The 19,743-nt window shown below is 36.8% G+C and overlaps 2 protein-coding genes across 11 annotated transcripts in view; one reads left to right on the forward strand and one right to left on the reverse strand.

Moving 5' to 3' along the window:
• LOC119068334 (protein unc-13 homolog 4B) overlaps window positions 1-19,743 on the reverse strand; it is a 48,803-nt gene that overhangs the window by 12,972 nt on the left and 16,088 nt on the right. For 2 of the 9 annotated variants that reach the window (XR_005086135.1, XR_005086136.1), the window contains exons 2-15: window positions 18,919-19,027; window positions 13,526-13,799; window positions 7,202-7,315; window positions 6,868-7,145; window positions 6,647-6,806; window positions 5,998-6,590; window positions 5,702-5,926; window positions 5,423-5,637; window positions 4,892-5,346; window positions 4,467-4,832; window positions 4,131-4,403; window positions 3,890-4,062; window positions 3,651-3,829; window positions 3,357-3,566 (exon numbers count right to left, since the gene is read on the reverse strand). Coding sequence is in view for 3 of the 9 variants with exons in the window: in XM_037171891.1 (XP_037027786.1) it covers window positions 3,469-3,566; window positions 3,651-3,829; window positions 3,890-4,062; window positions 4,131-4,403; window positions 4,467-4,832; window positions 4,892-5,346; window positions 5,423-5,637; window positions 5,702-5,926; window positions 5,998-6,590; window positions 6,647-6,806; window positions 6,868-7,145; window positions 7,202-7,315; window positions 13,526-13,799; window positions 18,919-19,001 (3,486 nt within the window). In the remaining 6 variants the exon portion in view is untranslated. Of the gene's footprint in view, window positions 1-3,311; window positions 3,567-3,650; window positions 3,830-3,889; window positions 4,063-4,130; window positions 4,404-4,466; window positions 4,833-4,891; window positions 5,347-5,422; window positions 5,638-5,701; window positions 5,927-5,997; window positions 6,591-6,646; window positions 6,807-6,867; window positions 7,146-7,201; window positions 7,316-11,550; window positions 12,341-13,525; window positions 13,800-18,918; window positions 19,101-19,743 lie in introns of those variants that run through there. The other 7 variants (XR_005086134.1, XR_005086138.1, XR_005086137.1 and 4 more) reach the window with 6 other exon arrangements.
• On the forward strand, window positions 15,890-18,112 carry LOC119068336 (succinate-semialdehyde dehydrogenase [NADP(+)] GabD). Of its 2 annotated transcripts, XM_037171895.1 has the most exons (4): window positions 15,890-15,956; window positions 16,268-16,535; window positions 16,598-16,886; window positions 16,951-18,112. In XM_037171895.1, exons 2-4 carry the CDS (start codon window positions 16,314-16,316, stop codon window positions 17,895-17,897), a joined length of 1,458 nt encoding a protein of 485 aa, XP_037027790.1. In that variant the 5' UTR covers window positions 15,890-15,956; window positions 16,268-16,313; the 3' UTR covers window positions 17,898-18,112. The 2 variants fall into 2 exon arrangements, with proteins under 2 accessions (XP_037027790.1, XP_037027789.1); XM_037171894.1 differs by lacking the exon at window positions 15,890-15,956 and having other exon boundaries at window positions 16,003-16,535.

Below are 19,743 nucleotides of genomic sequence, written 5' to 3' on the forward strand. Positions count from 1 at the left end.
TAGGTCTCTAAGTGCTCGAAACTAATTTACCAAATGTGGTGTAAACATTAAATTGAACGGCTACACTGAGATATTAAATGATTATAACAATTACTGGTAGGTCATACGTTGTATGAATGGATATCATAATTTCTTATCTCTGTTAGGAACTGCAGTAAAAAGAAATTGAATTGAACAAAACGATCCAAAATTTCTTTTTGAAAAATTTTGTTTTCATCTCATATCTGTAGCAATAATACTTTCATCCAATTTTAAGACTAACAGAACCTGACTGACGGTGATTATTAACAATTTTCGTAATATAAATTGTAAAAATTGCCACAAAAGACAATTTTATCAACAAAATTTGTAATCATTCATCAAAGAAGAAACGAATTATATCTAGAGCTATAGATATATGAATTGCGTGTACGTACATACAGTTGCGGTCATTGTTATAAGCAAATTATATTTACGATGGTTCATCGCTTAAAAACGTATGTACTCTGATAAGCAGTTTATTGTTCTTATGTTTCACTTTTTATTGTTACCGGTTTTTTTAGAGTAATTTGAGTTTTCACTACTTGTCCTTTAGATGCTTTGACATTTTACGCGTTCGGTTGTTTGCATTTATTATATCTAACGTTAGATTCCGCTTTACCTTTTAAATGAAAGCAGAAGACACATGAAAATTTCAATATCAACATTATTTGATAGTATGAATGACCCGTCGAGGTGATCCACTTACAGTTTGATAATATTTTGTAACTTTGCCTTCGACACTTAGAAGTACCTCAAAAATTTGTGAACTTGTACACCTCGTGATTTGTAAATTTAAATGTATACCTGACGGTTCAAGAACGACCTGGCATCTAATCACATCGGCTAGCGTTTTCTTATATATTTGTGAAAATAGGAAACACTGAAGTACAGATGTAGTAATATATTTGACAATTGAGCTCGATCTTATAGATTGTTTGAAGAATAATTATTGCGATAAAGTGTTTGAAACGAAGTCTAGTAACACTGAGTGCTGACGCTGAGGGTCTTTATGCATGCATAATACGGCGTTTGTCAAAAAGCAGTTGCTTCTTTCGTAAATCCTCCTATATATCCAACAAAAATGTTCCAGCAATCTTTATGGCATAATAAGGTGGTAGTGCTTGCCGGAAGCTTGTTACACAGCCCCTCGTAATCTCATCTTTTGAAAACCTCTTGTTGCTCAAAACCTTTATTTTTGCACAAAACTCTCGCCTTCCCGTCCCAAAGAATACCGGAAAATTATTGTTGGAAATATAGGAGGGATTTACGAAGGGAAGAGATCATTCATAAATGACATCCGCATTTTCAATTTAAGAACGAATTTGCCAAGGTATCGAACAACTGATATTCAAGCCACATCCGATCCGAATGATCGATGGCTCTATAGAATCGTTAGTCTCTCCTGACAATTATGTGGAACAACTTTTTTCTGTTTGTCTTTTGTTTTTGGCAGTAGAGTTGTAAAAGTGATCTGTGTCACATGTTGAAAAATATTTCTTTCGGAACTAAAAGTTGAATTATTTCGCCAATAAACAGACGATTTATTTGGAAGTGTGCAGGTTTATAGTGTTTAGAAAGACGCTGCGATAAATACCCAAAAAAGGATAAAAGGTCCATGTGTGGAAGCGCTAGACATTGAAAATCAGTATATGGTTTTCGGTTTCGGAATCTCTTGGACAGCAGCGACCAAACAAGTTTGACAATGGATAGTAGAGAGTGGTCCACCAGGAGTCCAACGATACTATGGAAGCCATTGGCCGTCGCTGTCCAAGGTTGTGACAGGAAATTGAGAAAATTTGACTACGCCGGCGAACTTCTAAGGGGTCATCTGCCGCCATAAAGCAGCTAAAGAACGAAAAACATATCAGACCTCGGTACTACGGGTCTCTACTTTCCAATGATACCAAACACTTCATGTAACGAAAAGTCATGACTGTGCCAGATTCCCCCTAAGAGGTGAATCTGGCACACCATCAATTTTTATGGTGTGCCAGATTACCCCACGCCCACCAGGGGCGTCATGAATCAACATCTCCTGAGTGCCCGAAGCGTAAGGAGTTCATTCTTATGAGGAAAAAACTTGCATCGTCAAACAATTGTTCTACTAAGCCATCAAATGCTCCGGTCAAAAACCATATAAACTTTTCAACTTTAGAGAGTAAATCAACTACTGTCCAAAGAACACCAACAGAAAACACTGCAAGCACCTGGTGGTCTGGTCAAGTATCTTCAAACACAGCTCCAATAAAACTGGGGTAGAATTTGCTAACCGCGCCAACAATGAAAAATTTAAGATCGAAGATATTGGTCCTATAATGGAAGATCTACTCAACGGTCTAAGTTCATGTCAAAACAAACAAGACCAGCTCATCATGATGTTCCAGATTTCAACCAAATGTATTTATAGTTGCTCGCCGTGATCCCAACGGGTGTATAATTAATAATGTGTAAATAGTCCTAGTTTTTTAAGTTAAATCATTGGAAGTTTTTTTATTTCTTTTCAAAAAATTTGTCTTGTGCCTATGCACTATATAGTTCACTACTAAACAAAATAGCAAAATAACAAAATAGAGACATTTTTAAAGTTTGAAAAGCTGCACCCTAGCTGACCACTTGAATCTGCTTCTAGATTACACAAACACAATGTAACCTGAGTGATTTCAATAAAAGTTTTATTTACAAAAAAAAATCTTTTTCACACTCAACTTTAATTTTTAAAATTTTAGTATTTTTATATCAAGAACTGTTTACTCTACACGACGAAATTTAAAACAGATGATACTCACAAGTCATAAGCATTTTCAGATGAAGTTAACGTCCTATTTTCTGTTGAAAGCTAACACATTTGTGGTCCTATATTGAAAATGGATTCTGGTGGAAAGATATCATCAAAAGTAAACTAAAATCCAGTATTTAAAAGAAGCTCAAATGTATGCTTTTCAGCGAAACCTCGATGCCTCTGAAAATCTTTTACTTCATGTTTTTAAAGAATACTTTTTCTGTATAAGACCGTATTTGTCGGATCATGTCGTTCCGGAAGTTTTCAGAAATGAAAGAGAAGTCACCTTGAATCAACCAGAAAGTGAAACTAATTATTAAAAAAAAAAACAATGTTTTTGAGTGTATGTGCAAGAGAGCGTCGCAACCCGCAGTATCAATCGTTTTGGATGAAGCCACATCTACACAAAAATAGATTTTCACTAATTTCAATTTCATAACTTTTATAGTTCAGACAATGCAGAACTGGATCAACAGGGGGACGGCGGTACATACAACGAAAGTCACCATTTCACATTAAAATGTTTTCTTTTTATTTTACCTTTTATTACGTTCACTTATTTCGATTTTCGATATTTTTCAACATTTGATTTGGTGGTCTCCTCTGGTTTAAGAGATGTAGACACCTTTTTTGTGCGTTGAGTTTTCCGACTGATTGCTTGTAGATTCTCATTTGGTTGCGTTCATTTTCTGTTTTAACTTTTTAATAAAATCTTTGGCCTGCTTATCGCCCTGTCTATATTCCAACGCATGAATACATTCCGAGGCTGAAATGAACGACAAAGAATTTTTTTTACAAAATTGCATGCGAAATGTGATATTACGAAAAAGAAGTATTTTTGACAACTTACACGAACACGTTGGACGGGTCAATGTCAAATGGATTTGATCGGAAGAATCGTCTGGGATATTCTGGAAAATTAGGTAACATTCGGCGATGTATTGATTGGCATATCCAAATAAATCCTTGTCCTTAACACTAAACATTACAACCGCATTGTGCATGGCTTTCTGGTCGGGGCTGAGTGGTCTGCGGGAAGCGACAATGTATTCAACTGTTTCAAATTTTGTAAACTTTTAAGCGACTTACATGGAAAACTTTTCGTCAAACAATGGAAAGAGGGTCTTGTCTTGTGCTTTTGTTTTAATCTTCGCCGTAACATTACCAAATTTCTCTTCGGGAATTAGGTGAATTCGAACGAAAGGGTCACACGATCCGTTTGAATCCATCGGAACTAAATTGCGAGCGTTCATAACATCAACCTTAAAGTTATCGGCACAATGAAATACTGTAATCGAACGGGCATAAATTCAAATGGACCGAAAATTACCAGCAAATTGTTGTCTTCAAACCAACATCTAACGGTCAACTGTCCATATTGACTGTCCGATGAATTTTCCTGCTGTTTGGCCCTTTCTATATAATACTGATGAATGAGATCGGACGTTTCATAGCCGTGAAGTTCCAGCAAATTGAATATTTCTTCCAACGTTTCTTTATCGGACGACGCTTTGTCTTTATTACACTGCGTTCCCTTGAAACTCTTGACCATCAACTGAAGTGTGTCCCGCAAATTGGCGAAAAATAACGGAGGACGACGTCTCTGAAATAAATGATTGACATCAAGCAAATGGGATTGGAGATTCACTGCGCGGTGGAAACTCACGTCAATATTGTTTTGTACTAGCTCCTTCAGTATGCACGCCAATTCAGTCCATATGGCATCCAGAATCCGCTCGAAATTGACTTCATTCAATTCAGCGTTTAGCGTTTGCAACGAGTCCTCCAAATACATCATAATTCGGTCCATTGAATTCGAGTCTTGATGAAGTAGTTCGGCACCTTCAGTTAAGAATCGTCGCATCGGCGGTGACATTTTCTGTGCAACCACTTCAATTAATTCGACAATTTTGTTGGTTTCGGTGTCCAGAGCATTTGCAATCACATTTTTCAATGTGTCCGAGCATCGTTCCGCCTCCATGGGACTTCGGTAGTCGGATAATTTAGCAATGATTTCGTCGACACGAAGTTCCTGTAATGGGAAAAATTGTTGACGCGTGAAGTGATAGATGGATGAATTGCTGAGCTTACCTTTACAAACGGCGACAGACTCTGGCGAATGTAGTCGATGTTATTGATAGCCAGACACCATTCGCGTGTGACCTCAAATTTATTGTTTTCGTATACATTCTGTACATTGCCTAAACCTTCTACTCGGGTCGACATTCTGTCTGCGTAGAAAACACAACAGCGACAAATATCATCGACGATTTTCCCAACAAACATGTACGATCCCTCCGCATCCGGCCAATCCAATTGTTGCCAAAATATTTTGATCTGATAGAAAATGGCCAACGTATCAACGGCAGATGAGCTGTACTTAACCGTCTCATCGACCGGTATTAGTTGATCGAGTTCGATTGCCTTTTCGATGCGAATCAGCGCCTTGTATACGGATATGTCCAGCCAATGTGTGACCCCGGGAGTGAACCATTGATGGTATTGGTTAATTTTGAAGTCGGTCGATATTGGTGACAGTGCCGTTCCTTTCAGAATTGAATTAATTGGAACAAAAGTTAGAATCGAGATTCTTTAACACAACAGATGGTCTTCAGATCTCACCTAGAACTGCAAATCGTTTCAACACCAAGTACAATTCGAACAGCGTTGTGCCCATATTCACCTCCTCGTGCTCCGGAAGTGGTTGATAACGGTCGTCTGGTAGACTCAATCGTTTCAAATTTTTACATACATCGTGTATGATCGGCTCAATGTATTCGGAGAGCTTTTCTTCGTAATAAACGTAGCACGTACGAGCGTAGGGAAAATGCATTTTTCTGTGAAGAATTAGGAAATCATTAACCGGTTATTGGTTCCGCCACAGGTCTTCCGTTCACTTACTGTTGAAACAATTTGTCGTAATATTCAATAGCTCGTTGTAGATCCGATCGAACCAATTGAATAATCTTTATGACATTTTGAAGTTTGTCTTCGTCGCTGTCGTTCGATCCGGTGCAATTGTTGTCACTAATGTGTGCAAACCAGTCTTTTGCTCCTGACGTGACCGCATCTTGTAACGTGCCATGAATATCCCAACTGGGACCATCATTCGGTCGCGTCACCCACCTACATACCGACGGGAAAAAAATACTTTGTAATCCGACGTACCACAACCAGGAACAGGTCAGTATAATTACCCGTAAATGCTTTTCGGAAAAAGGTCAGTTCCTTCGGGTGGTTCCAGCATAGCTACCTTTGATAATATCGACAGCACGTCGGTTAGTGTCTTTACGCAATTTTTATCGGTGGCAGTTTTCTTTCGCAATTTCCGTATCACTGAAAAGCACGATGGTAGCAATTTCGTCGTACCATCCCAGAAATTTTTGATTTCATCTTCTGATATGGACGCGGACTGAATGGGTCGGATGAGTTTATCGATAAGACTTTCGAACAAATTAAATGCAAGTGGATGATCGTTGTGAATGGCTGTGTAGACGGACCATTGTGCGAAGGCACAATCGATTGCGGATAGGCCACTTTGTGCTGAATGCTGAGCAATAACAGCTTCGCCTTGAATGCTAAATTTCCCCGACCACCAATACGGTGCCACCTTCGACGAATCCAGCTCGTGCATTAGCAGTATTCGCAGTAGATTTTTATGTTCTTGTACAGCGACCCGATTATTTTTCTCGGCACTGAATGCCAAACGAATCTTGATGAGGCCTTGCCGTTTTACTTTATTCTTTTTGTCCAAGCTAAACCACATCACTAGACCGGATGCAGGTATGGTCTGTAATGAAATATAATGAAATCGAATCTAGGTCAGGAGTTAGGTGTTATTCTTACCCTCAGAGGTATATTGCAACGTCCGATTAGTTCATTGTCATGTTTTCCGGTTGAAGCAGTTACAGCGATTTCCTTCATGAGTTTTTTAAAACCTTTCACGCCCTTCACGTCGAAAAATTTCGTCATTTTTTCACTAACCGTTTCAGCTGGATCGAAATCCCTGCGAATAGACAAACAATTAAGTTTATTGCTTCTCTATCACTTCAACAATGTATACGTACCACACTTCAACCACTAAATTCTCATCATTCGGCGTTTCAGTGATTGGTAACGAGAAGTGTTCTTCGTACAATGGATTCAATGTAGACGATTTAACCGATGTGTTGTATCGATGGGTTGGACTAGATGCAATGTATAATGTTACGAATGGGTCAGAGCTGCCATTCGGATCTTTGGATTGAAGCTCTTTCGCTTCGATTACTTCGACATTCAGACGTATTTCTGGAGCCTCTTTGCTTTCAGCCGATCGCATAATTTCGTCGTGACGTTCGTTAACAATCTGAGGAATGAAGGTTTGACTTAATGGTCCAACAGGTGGGGGAAGACATTAATTACCTTGAAGGCATCTTGTAAATATTGAAATAAGGCACTCGGACAGCTTTCGTTTTCGACTTCGCAGCCAACGTTGTGTATAATCTCGTAAAGAATTTCCTCGTACAGTTCTTCAATCTGTGGAAATAAAAAGACATAAAGTTATTATGGAGTGCGGATTCTATTTCACTGAAGAAAAAGACTGGCCTAACTAGCCTCTCACAGAAGGCAAGCGCATCACCAATGTCATTATTTTGCTGTTACTTATATTGCTCTACGTTTGTATTTTCAACATACAAAATTATTTCACTCCAACTGTTTTAACAGTGCCTATAGTCCAACGCTCAGCTCTAAGGAAATAGCGGTAGCGATAGCTACGTTTGGAAACAATGAAGAGTCAGGTCATGGCACCGATTCCAATGAAACGGTTGACATGTTATAGACGGCATGCAGACCAGTACTATTCGTGGGTCTATTACTTCCATCGATCAGAGTATTTTCAATCAGCTGATTTCAAATCTTGTACTTCAATTTGGTAAACATGCATTTTACTATATGAAGGACCATATTACCCAGATCTTGTCATTATTTTCGTCAGTATACACCTAGTATACACCTAGTTAAGGCATTCGTTAAGACGTTCGTCAGAAAAGGGAAGTTAGTCACTAGTTTGGAAAAATAGGAGTCATTGAAATTTCGTTTGGGCCGAAAACACATGAGCAATTTTACGTTATGATAATTGACAATAATGAATCGTTTCCTTTAAAATGCATGCTTCAAATCGGATTGCAATGGAAATTGGTCGATCTCTGCAACACAAAATTGATCGTTTGCTTTCGGCCTAACTAACTAACTAACAAAAAAATCTAAAATTAAGCTCGGGAAAGAATGAACGTTACCGCTATTATACCATTACAACCATTCTCGTCTTTACTATCGATCATCAACACCTTTCCACCGGATTTTCCGGATTTTCTCAGTATATTACAAAATGCAAAATGAAACACAAAGGAAAGAAAAACAAATTGCTGGGTCAATTGTTAAATTCAACAAAAGTGAATATTTAGGTCATTGTGTGTTTTCCTGCTCTTTGTATGCGAAATGAATTTCGATAGAGTGAAGTACATGTTTATACAGCAATTAATTGCCCGCAGATAAATAGTAATGGTGTTGAATTGATTAAACATTTGAAGTATGAATGTTTAAGTCAAGTTAAAACACTTACGAACTGGTAAAAAGATAAAAATGGACATACTAAAGGAAAACTGGCGAGTATTTCATTTTCGTCTATCGAAAATTAATTTCTCGTAAAATTTTTTGTTTAGTGGAATGCAATCGATTTTTGTATTACTTGTAAAGTAAACATTTCCAACAGATTAACAGTTGTAAATTAGTTGAGTGGAGATGGACTCAAAAAATTATTCGAATTTTTGGAGAAAAAGAAAATTTTCAAATATTTTCGATAGACGCCTTCATTTAACAAAATGTATGCATGGTGTACACACAGTCAGGACGTAGATACATCACATATAATTCTCATTATCATTTCTATTCATAGAATTATTTTCTGCGGATATTTTAGTCAGTTTATGGGGCATTCACACGCACTTATGAATCCACGTCAACAAAGTGTCTTATTTAAGCGAATGACATGTTGCATGATAGCAACGACGTAGAAATTACACTTTGTTGTGGATCTATTTGAATTAGATACTACAAGAGGCGAAGAAAATATTGGAATATCGAATCGTAAATGAAAAGGTTTGTACATTTCGTTTGTCAAATATTTCGCCAACTGGATATGTAGAAACAGAAATGATTTCAATCAACGCACTTCAAGCATGAGTGGTACTCTAGATAGAGTACTGAAACTGGACAGTGTGAGGGATTCTTTTGAAAAACAGAATCTTGAAATCAGACGCATTTTCCATTGGACTTTTTTATATATGACCAATAAGGTATTCGACCCCAGAAGCCAAAACCACTTTCAAAAAAATTCTTCGAAAATTTTGTGGCTGGTGAAAAGTGATCAAAAACCGAAAACCTGCACTTTTCTTACAAAAATTTCTCCAGTTACGCGAGCCGTACAGGGTCGTGTGGGGTGTCATTAGAAAGGTAATTGCATGTACTTTCAGGAGTAGTAGAGATTACGGAAGTTTGGTAGCATCTACGATGAATTATGTAAAATTGAAATGTTAAAGTGCTTATATTGCATCGGAGATGCTACCAAACTTCCGTAAGCTCTACTTCTCCTGAAAGTACATGCAATTACCTTTCATATGACACCCCACACGACCATGTACGTTTCGTGTACCTCGAGAAATTTTTGTATGAAAAGTGTGAGTTTTCAATCTTTTTTCGGTTGAAAACTTCAACTGTACATATCTCAGTGTGGATGAATTTTAAACCCAATAAGACCCTATTTGCCCCGAAAGTACATGCAATTGCCTTTCTAATGACACCCCGCACGACCCTGTACGACTCGTGTACCTGAAGAAATTTCTGTAAGAAAAGTCCATGTTTTTAGTTTTCGATCACCTCCCACCAGCCACACAAGCTTCGAAGAATTTTTTTGAAAGTGGTTTTAGGTTCTAGGGATCAATACCAATCTAGGCACATATAAAAAAGTCCAATGGAAAATGCGTCCGATTTCAAGATTCTGTTTTTCAAAAGAATACCTCTGTATACAAACGTAAAACACTGTAACACCATTTTCATGTGAAATAGAGTAGCTTCTGCAGCTGACCAGTATGATCACTCATGCTTGAAGTGCGTTGTGTTAATTCATCCCACATGCGACATAACGCTACCAAGCTACCACACCTACAGTTATATTTAGGTCATTGTTTCCTTTAAAACCTGCTTCCTGTATGTCGGAAATAAGTCGAGAGCTGAGTGGCAAATATCAGAATTTCCGCAACGGAAATGTAAAGAAAATATTGATGGAACAGTCTTTGGAACAATGTACCAGTTCGGATATTAGATGAATCGGTTAAAATCATTCTCTTCCCAAAAACCCATTTTTAATAATTCTACTGCTAAACACACAAAAATAATCAAAACAAAGACTAAGAATAGAGTCCAATTTTTTCTTCTTCAAAGAATATTACATGCAGCTACCGTAAATAATTCGTGATCGAAGAAATGGAAAACAATTTTTTTTTATCATGTGATAGACCAACAGAATTTCACATCAATTCGTTCATTTCTCTTTAGAGTAAGATATTGGCTGATTTTACCAAATAAACATTACTCTTAAATCAGACTACAAAATTGCGTTTTTGCAGGTAGGAAGAGGAACTTAGTGTAGGTAGGCGTGAGGAGAGTAATTTTATGTTTATTTTACTTAGTACTTAAGTAGCGTTAGCTTCTTCATGGAAACAGTGGGCTGTGTGCCCGTGGGTATAGTAATCAGTTTTATTTGCTTCCGTCGTTTCCGTAACAGCCATCATCTACAGCAACAATTTCTTCGAGACTCAGTCGTAAGGGATGACTCATAAATTACGTAACGCTTTTTCAGTAATGTCATCCAATTTAAATTTTGAATAACTCGAGAAGAGCGCGGCCTGCGAGAAGCTAAAACTACGTTCCGCTTTGACTCGGCACTCATGCGGGCTAATCACATACGCTTTTCAGGACAGAATTAGAGGTAAAGAGGAGGTCCTGGAAAGGGCTTTTGGAAAGATTTTAATGATGACTGAGTAGTACAAAGGATCCAGAAATCTGTGTGCATCGATCAGAAATGGTCGACCCTATCTGACGAAATCTGAGCCTAACCGAGTCTTCCCTGGTGAAAAAACAAAGTCTCACAAGTTCGAAAATTTTATTTTGTAAAGAACATTCGCTAACTATGGAAAATTATGAAGACTTTGCCAGTTATTTTTTATGGTGACTGGCTCACGCTGATTGCATCAACAGTAGCTGGATTATCTGCCAACGGAAAACTTCTGAATTCTGTTTGTCATTGCATTTGGGACTCCTTCGATCTGCGAAGTTATGGATTCGGGAATTTTACTAGTTTATTTGAAAGCTTTAAATCCTCGAACATAACAAATCCGCTAACGTAGTGAACCCTAAAGAGTTACAGATCGCCAAAAGTCTAAAATTCTAGGATCTAGAGTTGAGAATGCAAGAAAGTTAAAAAATTCTTGTCGAAATGATCCATTTGAACTTGTGTGTTTTTGATTTTGACATTGAAGAATTGCCGTGTTAATACTAAAGTTTGGTATTTTTAGCACAATGCTCTCCATCACTACCTCGCAATTAATTATTTCTGATCTACATATTGAGTTCAATTAAACATAAAAAAAACTCTAAACCAAAAAGAAATACCGCAGAGGTGTACGAGAGAACATAACAAATTTACAACTCACGGTCATCGAATGAATAATGAGTTTCGTTTGTGTATCCAAGTAATCCTTTCGTATGCCTCGAAATTGATTCTTAACAATGCTTCCATTTCGATTCAGCGCTTTACGCTTCATAAACTGATCACTGTAACTGTCCGACACCGGTCGCGGTCTATTATTTAGACTTGCAAATTTTGAGTTGACAACTTTGTTTTTACTCAGTCCGCCACCGTTTATTAACCGTGGCAATGAGAATGTACTCATTATCTTTAACTGTTTGTTTCGTTTATTTCTTTCTTTCGTTTTTTGCAAGTTTATTTTTAGGATCAGATGACGTTACACAACACATAAATAAAATTTTACGAAAATCATCTCGCGATCTTTTTTTTTCTCTTCTACAAATTTTCTTTTCGTTCAATTTTCACGGTCTCTAGTTAATTCAATTGTTTATCGAAAAATGTCGATTCGGATGAAAATATTGAATTTTAATTGAAAGGTGATCGCTGCGTTCGTGCTGCAAACAAACGTATAACAAATCTTGTTGCATAAGTTGCCAATCTGTAAACTTGTGCAAATTCACGCTCGGTCACCGTATAGTTTCAAGTCCATCACACACTAAAAAAAATCCGATTTTCCCAATTGCACACAAAACATAAATCTTTTCCGTTTAATTATTTATGTAAAGTATCATGCTCTCGAAATTTTTCATTTCAAAATAATTACAAAAAAAATTCACGCGAGAGATATTTTTGTTCTTTCATTTAATTTTAGTACATTAACCGTAACCTTAATCAACACAAAAAAGAAATTACGATTTAAATAGCCTGTTAGAAACACCATCACTGAATGAAAACTCGAAAAGAGATGAAAATGTTACTTTTCGCAGTTTTCACAACTAAAGTGACGCGCACCGATAACGAGGCGTATAGGATGGGGGGGAAATTCGGCGTTTTCGTTTCTTTTTCTTTTTACAAAGTTTTGTTATGCATTTTCTTGTCGAACATACACGGCGGATACATGGGACCGATTTGGACAACAAAAGTGAAAGCAAACATCTTTTCGGTTAGGCAGGACTGTTCAATGCGGTTGACATAATTTGCTTGGCGTTTCGGTGTATGTAAGTAAGTAATTTAACTGCGCACAGTTCATACCAAGGACTGTAATTTTGAAAAAAAAAAAATCAATATTTTCCCAAGTTTTTCAACAATTTTCCACATTTTTTAAAATTTTCGCAATAAATTCAGGAAAATTAGGGAAAACGTTGGAAAAAAAAAATTTGTGAAAATATGTGAACACGTTTTCCCAAATACAACCCTTGGTTCAGGATGTCAGGATGCCATCAAGGCTCATTTCGATCTTATTTATTTTGCAAATGACACATAGTTTCCAACTAGAAACTCAAGACGGAAATGTCTCACTTGACTCTTTAATAAGTCTAAGACAGAAACACTCAAGTTCATCATTTTACGAATGTTAGCTTGTATATCCGTTTAACCACCGCACCGGTTCATTTCCATCTAACAAAAATATTTAGCAAAGAAACAAATGTCCAAAATTAATAGTTTGTCGACTAGACTAATAGGGCATATGAGTAATATGTTGAAAGAATACATCACATAGATATTACGCATAGCATTTGACACAGATGAGACAAGGTCAATTTTACATACAAAGTTTAAAAATAGATTCGTCTTTCGCGCCAAAAGTGCGTTACAAATTTGTTTCGAGTTATTATACAATTTATGTGCTAACAGCATAAAGATGTATTTGAACTCATAAATGTTTGTTGCGAATTTTGTTTTGAAGGGTCATTGAAGTAGGGGCTTGTCGACAACTCTATAGCGTATATATCAACCGAATGTATGTTTAAACAAGTGAAGTAGAAGATTTGGAATTGGTTCGATCAATAGAAGTAACAGATTTAATGACGTTTGTTTATATCACGGTTTGTAGTAGATCTCCATAATTGCAATCATATCCGAAAATACATTATACTCACATTCAATCCGACCAAATCCGTGAATATTTCCTCGTTTTTCTTTGTCTGATCCTGTTCATCATGTTCACTGTCAGTGTCCTGCAATGTTTCTGTTCCGCTGTCATTTTCACCCTCTTCGATCGTATTGAGTTGACAATCGCTATCCGGTGCACCACATTCGTCTGTTGGTAGCGGTGCCAGTGGTGTGGCAACGATTTTCTCTTCGGCATATTCGGATTTCTGACGAAGTAACGAACCAAACTTTTCGAAGAATCGACCGTCGAGATCTTGAATTCTGAAAAGAAGAAATTTTGGTGTTAATTAAAGGTATGATATTAGGGCTGACTATGACAATTTTTAAGTCGATAAAAGAGAATGAGCAAATCGAGAACCGATCGATGAACAAGTGTGTGTAATGAGGAAACCGGTAAAATGAATTCATTTTACACTCCAGGATAGGGTTTCAAATCACACAAAGTATTTTAAGACTTACTAAGAAGTGGGTGTGACTCATTAGTTTTCCACGTTATAACGGATCTCCTTCACCAATAATGCGGATATTAACGTCTAAGAAGTTACAAAATTTGAAAAGAAAAATTACTTCTTTGCCTATTTTGTAACTTTTTGGACTCCTATACTTCACTCCATAAGCGATAGCAGGAGCAAAGTAGGAGGATTTTCTTTATAGACAAATAGTGAAATAATTTTGACTATACTAGGCGAATCTCACCGAAAACCGACAAACACACTATCGATATAAACATTGTTTATACAATTTGAATATTTCGTCTTTTACTTGCTACCCGTGATATGGTCTAAGAATATATTTTCTTTTGGCCATAAACACATAGGGAACAAGAACACTTATTCGAGAGTTAGAAACTTGATTTCACCACGCGTGGTTCAGCTTCGTTCCAGATTCACGTGCCGTTGAATCTCTACAAGATAAAAAGCCACCAAAAGTTGACAGAATTTCGTTGACAGTATCTCGTTCTAAGTTCCGAATTATTGATTGAAGAATCCAATTTGAATATTTCGTCTTTTACTCGCTACCCGTGAATCTGGAACGAAGCTGGAGACGAGCTATTGCAAATTCTGCACTTCAGTGATATTTGCCAAGTGGATCTAGTTATTGGACTCCAATCTGTTCATGTCATAGAGATCAATGTACCCTTTACAAATTTGAAGCCTACATTTAGGCGAAAAAATATTCGTTTTTTTGATGATTTCTCTGAATCAAAATCTTTTTTTGAAAAAGTAAACCAGTAAAAAAGCACACAAAAATGTGTTAGTTTCAAAGGAAAAATGGTCTGTGGGTGATAACTTAAAATGTTTTTTTTACTTTATAAACCATCAAAAAATGAATATTTTTCCGCCTAAATGTAGGCCTAAAATTTGGAAAGTGTCCATTGTTCTTGAAGAAATAAGAAAAATAAAGCAGACACGGTTACAATGATGGCAATAACGGTAGTCTTCCGCAAGTGATTTCTTAAGGACAGTCGTAAATCCTGTTCTCACTTCTTGTAGATTTTAGGACCCTCTATTGTTATGATGCATGACAACATGATAGCTCTCACCTTTATTGCTATATCGAGATCGAGAATGCCAATTTCTAACTAGCTGAGTTCTAACGCAATAATTTAAACTAGCAACCCTTTCCATTAAATTATCTCAAAAATTGTGAAATTCGCTCAAAATAAGCCCTGATCGACGTCAATTGACCTTTTGGTGTTAAACAGCCTCTTATAATCAGTGATTATCACTGACGTACTATTTTCTCTTCCAAAACCATCCTCTAATTTTATTGCGATATTTCAAAAACGCTACTCATATACAGGGGTTATCATCTATTTTAATAGGTATTTGAAGAGTTAGAAGAGCATTTATTGATAAATGAAGTACGGACAAATATCAGTACAGTTTTGGTTTAGCCAATTATGGTCTAATTTTCATTTAAATATTTTAACGAAAACTAGTCCATTCATCGTATACTTCACCAATTTGGAACTCGAACAATTTCGTGTTGTTAACCATAAACGATACAAAAATGTAAACCTCTATATGACTATCTCACTTCTTTACGTAATAATTGAAGTTCATTTCGGTTGAAACGCGCAGGTCCATACATTTTTTTACGAAGAGCAATTCTTTACCCTACCACCCAACCCAATTTTAATTATACCCGGCCGGTGATGTTTGCTGGTTTTCTTATATCGAAGACTAAATTTTTCAGGTTTTGTGTTTAATCGTTTTGCAATCGATTCGATTGTAATCTGAAGAGTTGGTTTGTAAGTAGAGTAGTCTCGATTGTCTTTGATTTTGGTTCATTGAATGAACTCTCGATATCAAAAGTTTACATTGCCATCGATTCTTGAAAACTGTCAGCATTTACATTAGCCGGTACACATATGTATAAAGTCTCAAACATTTTCTAGACCCGTAACAATCAAAAGCAAGTCAATTCATCAATTTAATTTTAATTTATTTGACTTTGCCGCATATGTTGTTCTATCGTTAGTTTACAACGATGTGATACCATTCGTATGGTTGGACGATTTTGCGCAAACACACAGAGCACAACACTGTTCAAGTGGTTATCCTACGGTTGTTTTGATAATAATGTAATTTGCTAGTGTCAGTGCGAAATACACAAAATTTTGATAAATCAGATACATTTACGTTCCGAGATATTTTTCCGAAATTTAAATATTTTTGTGTGTTGTTAATAAAATAAAAAAAAATGTTGAATCACTGCTTAACGAGGCTGGCTGTTGGTTCGACGACAACGCATTTATTTCACTCACGCAACATGCATCTACTTCTCAATAAAACATTGGTGAACGGTGATTGGATTTCGGCGAGTTCCAAAAAAGAACTGGCTGTTTTGAATCCGGTCAACGGTAGTGTCGTTGGAAATGTACCGGATATGGATGCCAGTGATACTCAAAAAGCTATTGATTCTGCCAGTAAAGCATTCTATTCGAAGGAATGGTACGGTCTAACAGCTAAAGATCGGTCTAGTTTACTCAAGGTACGTTCAAGTAAAGTGCTTGTTTTCATCACCTTTAACTTAGCCTGATTTTTTTTCTTTAGAAATGGTTCAATCTTCTTGAAGTAAATAAGCAGGAAATTGCTAACATTATGACGGCTGAATCGGGAAAACCGATAACCGAATCGTTGGGAGAAATTGCCTATGGTAATTCGTTCGTGGAATGGTTTGCTGAAGAAGCTCGGCGAATTTATGGAGAAATTGTACCGAGTCCCCATCCACAAAAGCAAATTTACATTACAAGAGAGCCAATTGGTGTCGCAGCTTTAATTACACCGTGGAATTTTCCTCATGCCATGATAACGAGAAAAGCAGCTGCTGCCTTGGCTGCTGGTAATTTAACCAAACTACTTTCATGCAACAAATTGTCGAGTAACTAATTGATGGATTTTAAAAGGTTGCACCGTTGTCATAAAACCGGCTGAGGACACCCCACTCACTTGTCTAGCTTTAGCTAAATTGGCCGAAGAAGCCGGTTTTCCGAAGGGAGTTGTTAATGTCATCACATGCAGTCGATCGAATGCACCTTCCGTTGGTGACCTTCTGTGCAAAAGCCCGTTAGTTGCTGGTATATCATTCACTGGTTCGACTGAAGTTGGTCGACTGTTGTATGAAAAGTGTGCATCCGGCATCAAGCGCGTTGGTCTTGAGCTAGGTGGCAATGCCCCGTTCATCGTTTTCGAAAGCGCTGATCTGACCAAAGCTCTTAACGGGGCCTTGGCATCGAAATTTCGAAATTGTGGCCAGACGTGCATATCATCGAATCGCTTCCTTGTGCACGAAAGTTTAGTCGACGAATTCGTAGCTAGGCTGACAGCCGCAGTGAATGGTCTAGTCATTGGGGACGGTAAAGAGAGTAATGTTCAGATTGGACCTTTAGTTAATGATGCCCAACTGAAAAAGGTCAGTGCTATCGTGGCTGATGGAGTGTCGAAAGGGGCTAAGGTCATCGTAGGCGGTAAAGCGTTACCCGACAAGGGCCAGTTATATTACGCACCAACAATTATGACTAACATTCAACCAAATATGCGACTTTACACTGAGGAAATATTCGGACCCGTTGTGTCGATCATAACGTTCAAGACCGAAGACGAAGCATTGAGAATTGCCAACGATACACGACGTGGCCTGGCCGGATATTTCTTTAGTGAGAATATAAGTCAAGTGTTCCGTGTTGCTCGACGATTAGAAGTCGGTATGATTGGTATCAATGATGGAGCTATATCTGCTGCTGAGGCGGCTTTTGGCGGAGTGAAAGAGTCTGGCATTGGTAGGGAAGGCTCAAAGCATGGAATTGATGATTATGTTGAAATGAAATATTTGTGTCTGGGTAATTTGGAATAAAAATTGTTTTGAGTCCGGTATTGAAGTACCGACGTCTTCCATTATATTACTAGCGTCTAGGCCATTAATCGATTAAATTGCATTAAGTGTAAAATGTCTTCCAAATACTTGTTATCATTGAGATTACGAAATTGTTATGTAAAGAAGTCATGAATGAAATTGAGATAAGGTTTAATTAAATTAGCAACGTAGGTTGCACGTATGCATTCAATAAACGTTTTCGTTTTAATCGAATCGAACCAAGATCTTTCTCGGAGAGTGTGCATGTATATAGAGAAGGTGATTACGTTCACGAACTGGGATTCTGAATCCCACCAAACGTATCACTTGCCGAAAACGTGATCGAAAACTTAAACCCACAGAAAATTTCAATCTGAAATCAACAATAAAAAACGAACTGAAACGGAAGCAAAGGTTCAGCAGTCTAAATTTTCAAAGACAATAATTTGATGAACTTAAAAGATAATTTCGAAACACAGTCTCACGTTTCCAATATTTCCTCTCACTATTTCATCCATTAAAATTCATATACAAGACAAGGATGCCACAATGGAATATTTCAGTCGAAATGGTGGCATCTTTGCTTGTTTAAAAAATTTAGTGGATGAAAGAATGAGAGGGAACATTTAAAAATCGATACTTTTCACGCGTTGAAAATATTTTCATGCGTCAAAAATTTAAGAAACGACGCTAACTAGGCAGGCAAAAAACGTGCGTCAAATAACGCATGAAAGTGGAAAAAATTTCACACATTCTTCCCAACTTTTCCTCATTAGTCGTTATACCAAGTTTCAAATCTCTAGGAATTTCCGTCTGGGCTCCTATAGAAACACAGACAATCAAACCAACAAACAAATATTAAAGATTATATTATAGAAGGAGAAAATCGTTTTTATAAATTAAGCGACTGACTTTGCATTAATTTTATCAATTTTCTCCCCGACTATATTGTGGAATACCGGCCCTGTGTATACAATTTCTTATCGTACGAAAAATGAAAATGAATGAGTTCAATACATACTGTGCTTCGTGTTCCGTTGGAGGATTGCTTTTAATCTCCTGCAACTTATCATAAATTCCTTTCCACATTGCCTCTTCATCCATTTTTTTTGCCTGTTTTATTGGTCAGTCTTCGTAGAAGAATAAATCGATGATTGAATGTAAAATTTGTTTTTGTATTGGTCGAGGTCACTTTTGCTTTGACTGCTTTCGCCACGAAAAAGAAAATCAATTCGTAAAACAAATAAAATTTTTGGTGTGTGCGAGATATTCTAATTTGTTGGCTACAATCCAACCAAATGACATTAAGTGTGTTGACGTCGATCTTATGCACTTGTGGAGCACATGGATGTACTCGGAAAATGATTGAAAATTAAAAATAATTTTCCGAATGGTCGCATTGAACATTGAACATTGGACAATACAATGAATGGCTAACAGTTAGAAACTTTATGTAATAGAACACATCTAAAATGCAAAATATTTTGTAAAAGATTTACAGTGTTAAACATTTATAAGTATCGTCATTTTATAAATTTCTTATTTCTCTTATATTTTGCTTACTTCTCTTCTCTCGTTTCACCATATATTCTTAAAGGAGAAATGAGAGAAGTGAAAGAAATAAAAGAAAAAATAAATTTATAAAATGACGATACTTATAAATGTTTATCGCTGTAAAACGACTTTGGATAATAATTAATATAACTATTATCTTCATTAGGTATTGTCCATAAATTACATCAAACTAGATCATTACAAGTTGTGTTGCAAATGGTTATACGTGTTGATCTTTAGCGGTCTATTTTACTATGCTCACTGTCGCTGAAAGACACACCTAGTGCCATCT

Source organism: Bradysia coprophila (assembly GCF_014529535.1).
Source record: "Bradysia coprophila strain Holo2 chromosome X unlocalized genomic scaffold, BU_Bcop_v1 contig_173, whole genome shotgun sequence".
Taxonomy (NCBI): domain Eukaryota; kingdom Metazoa; phylum Arthropoda; class Insecta; order Diptera; family Sciaridae; genus Bradysia; species Bradysia coprophila.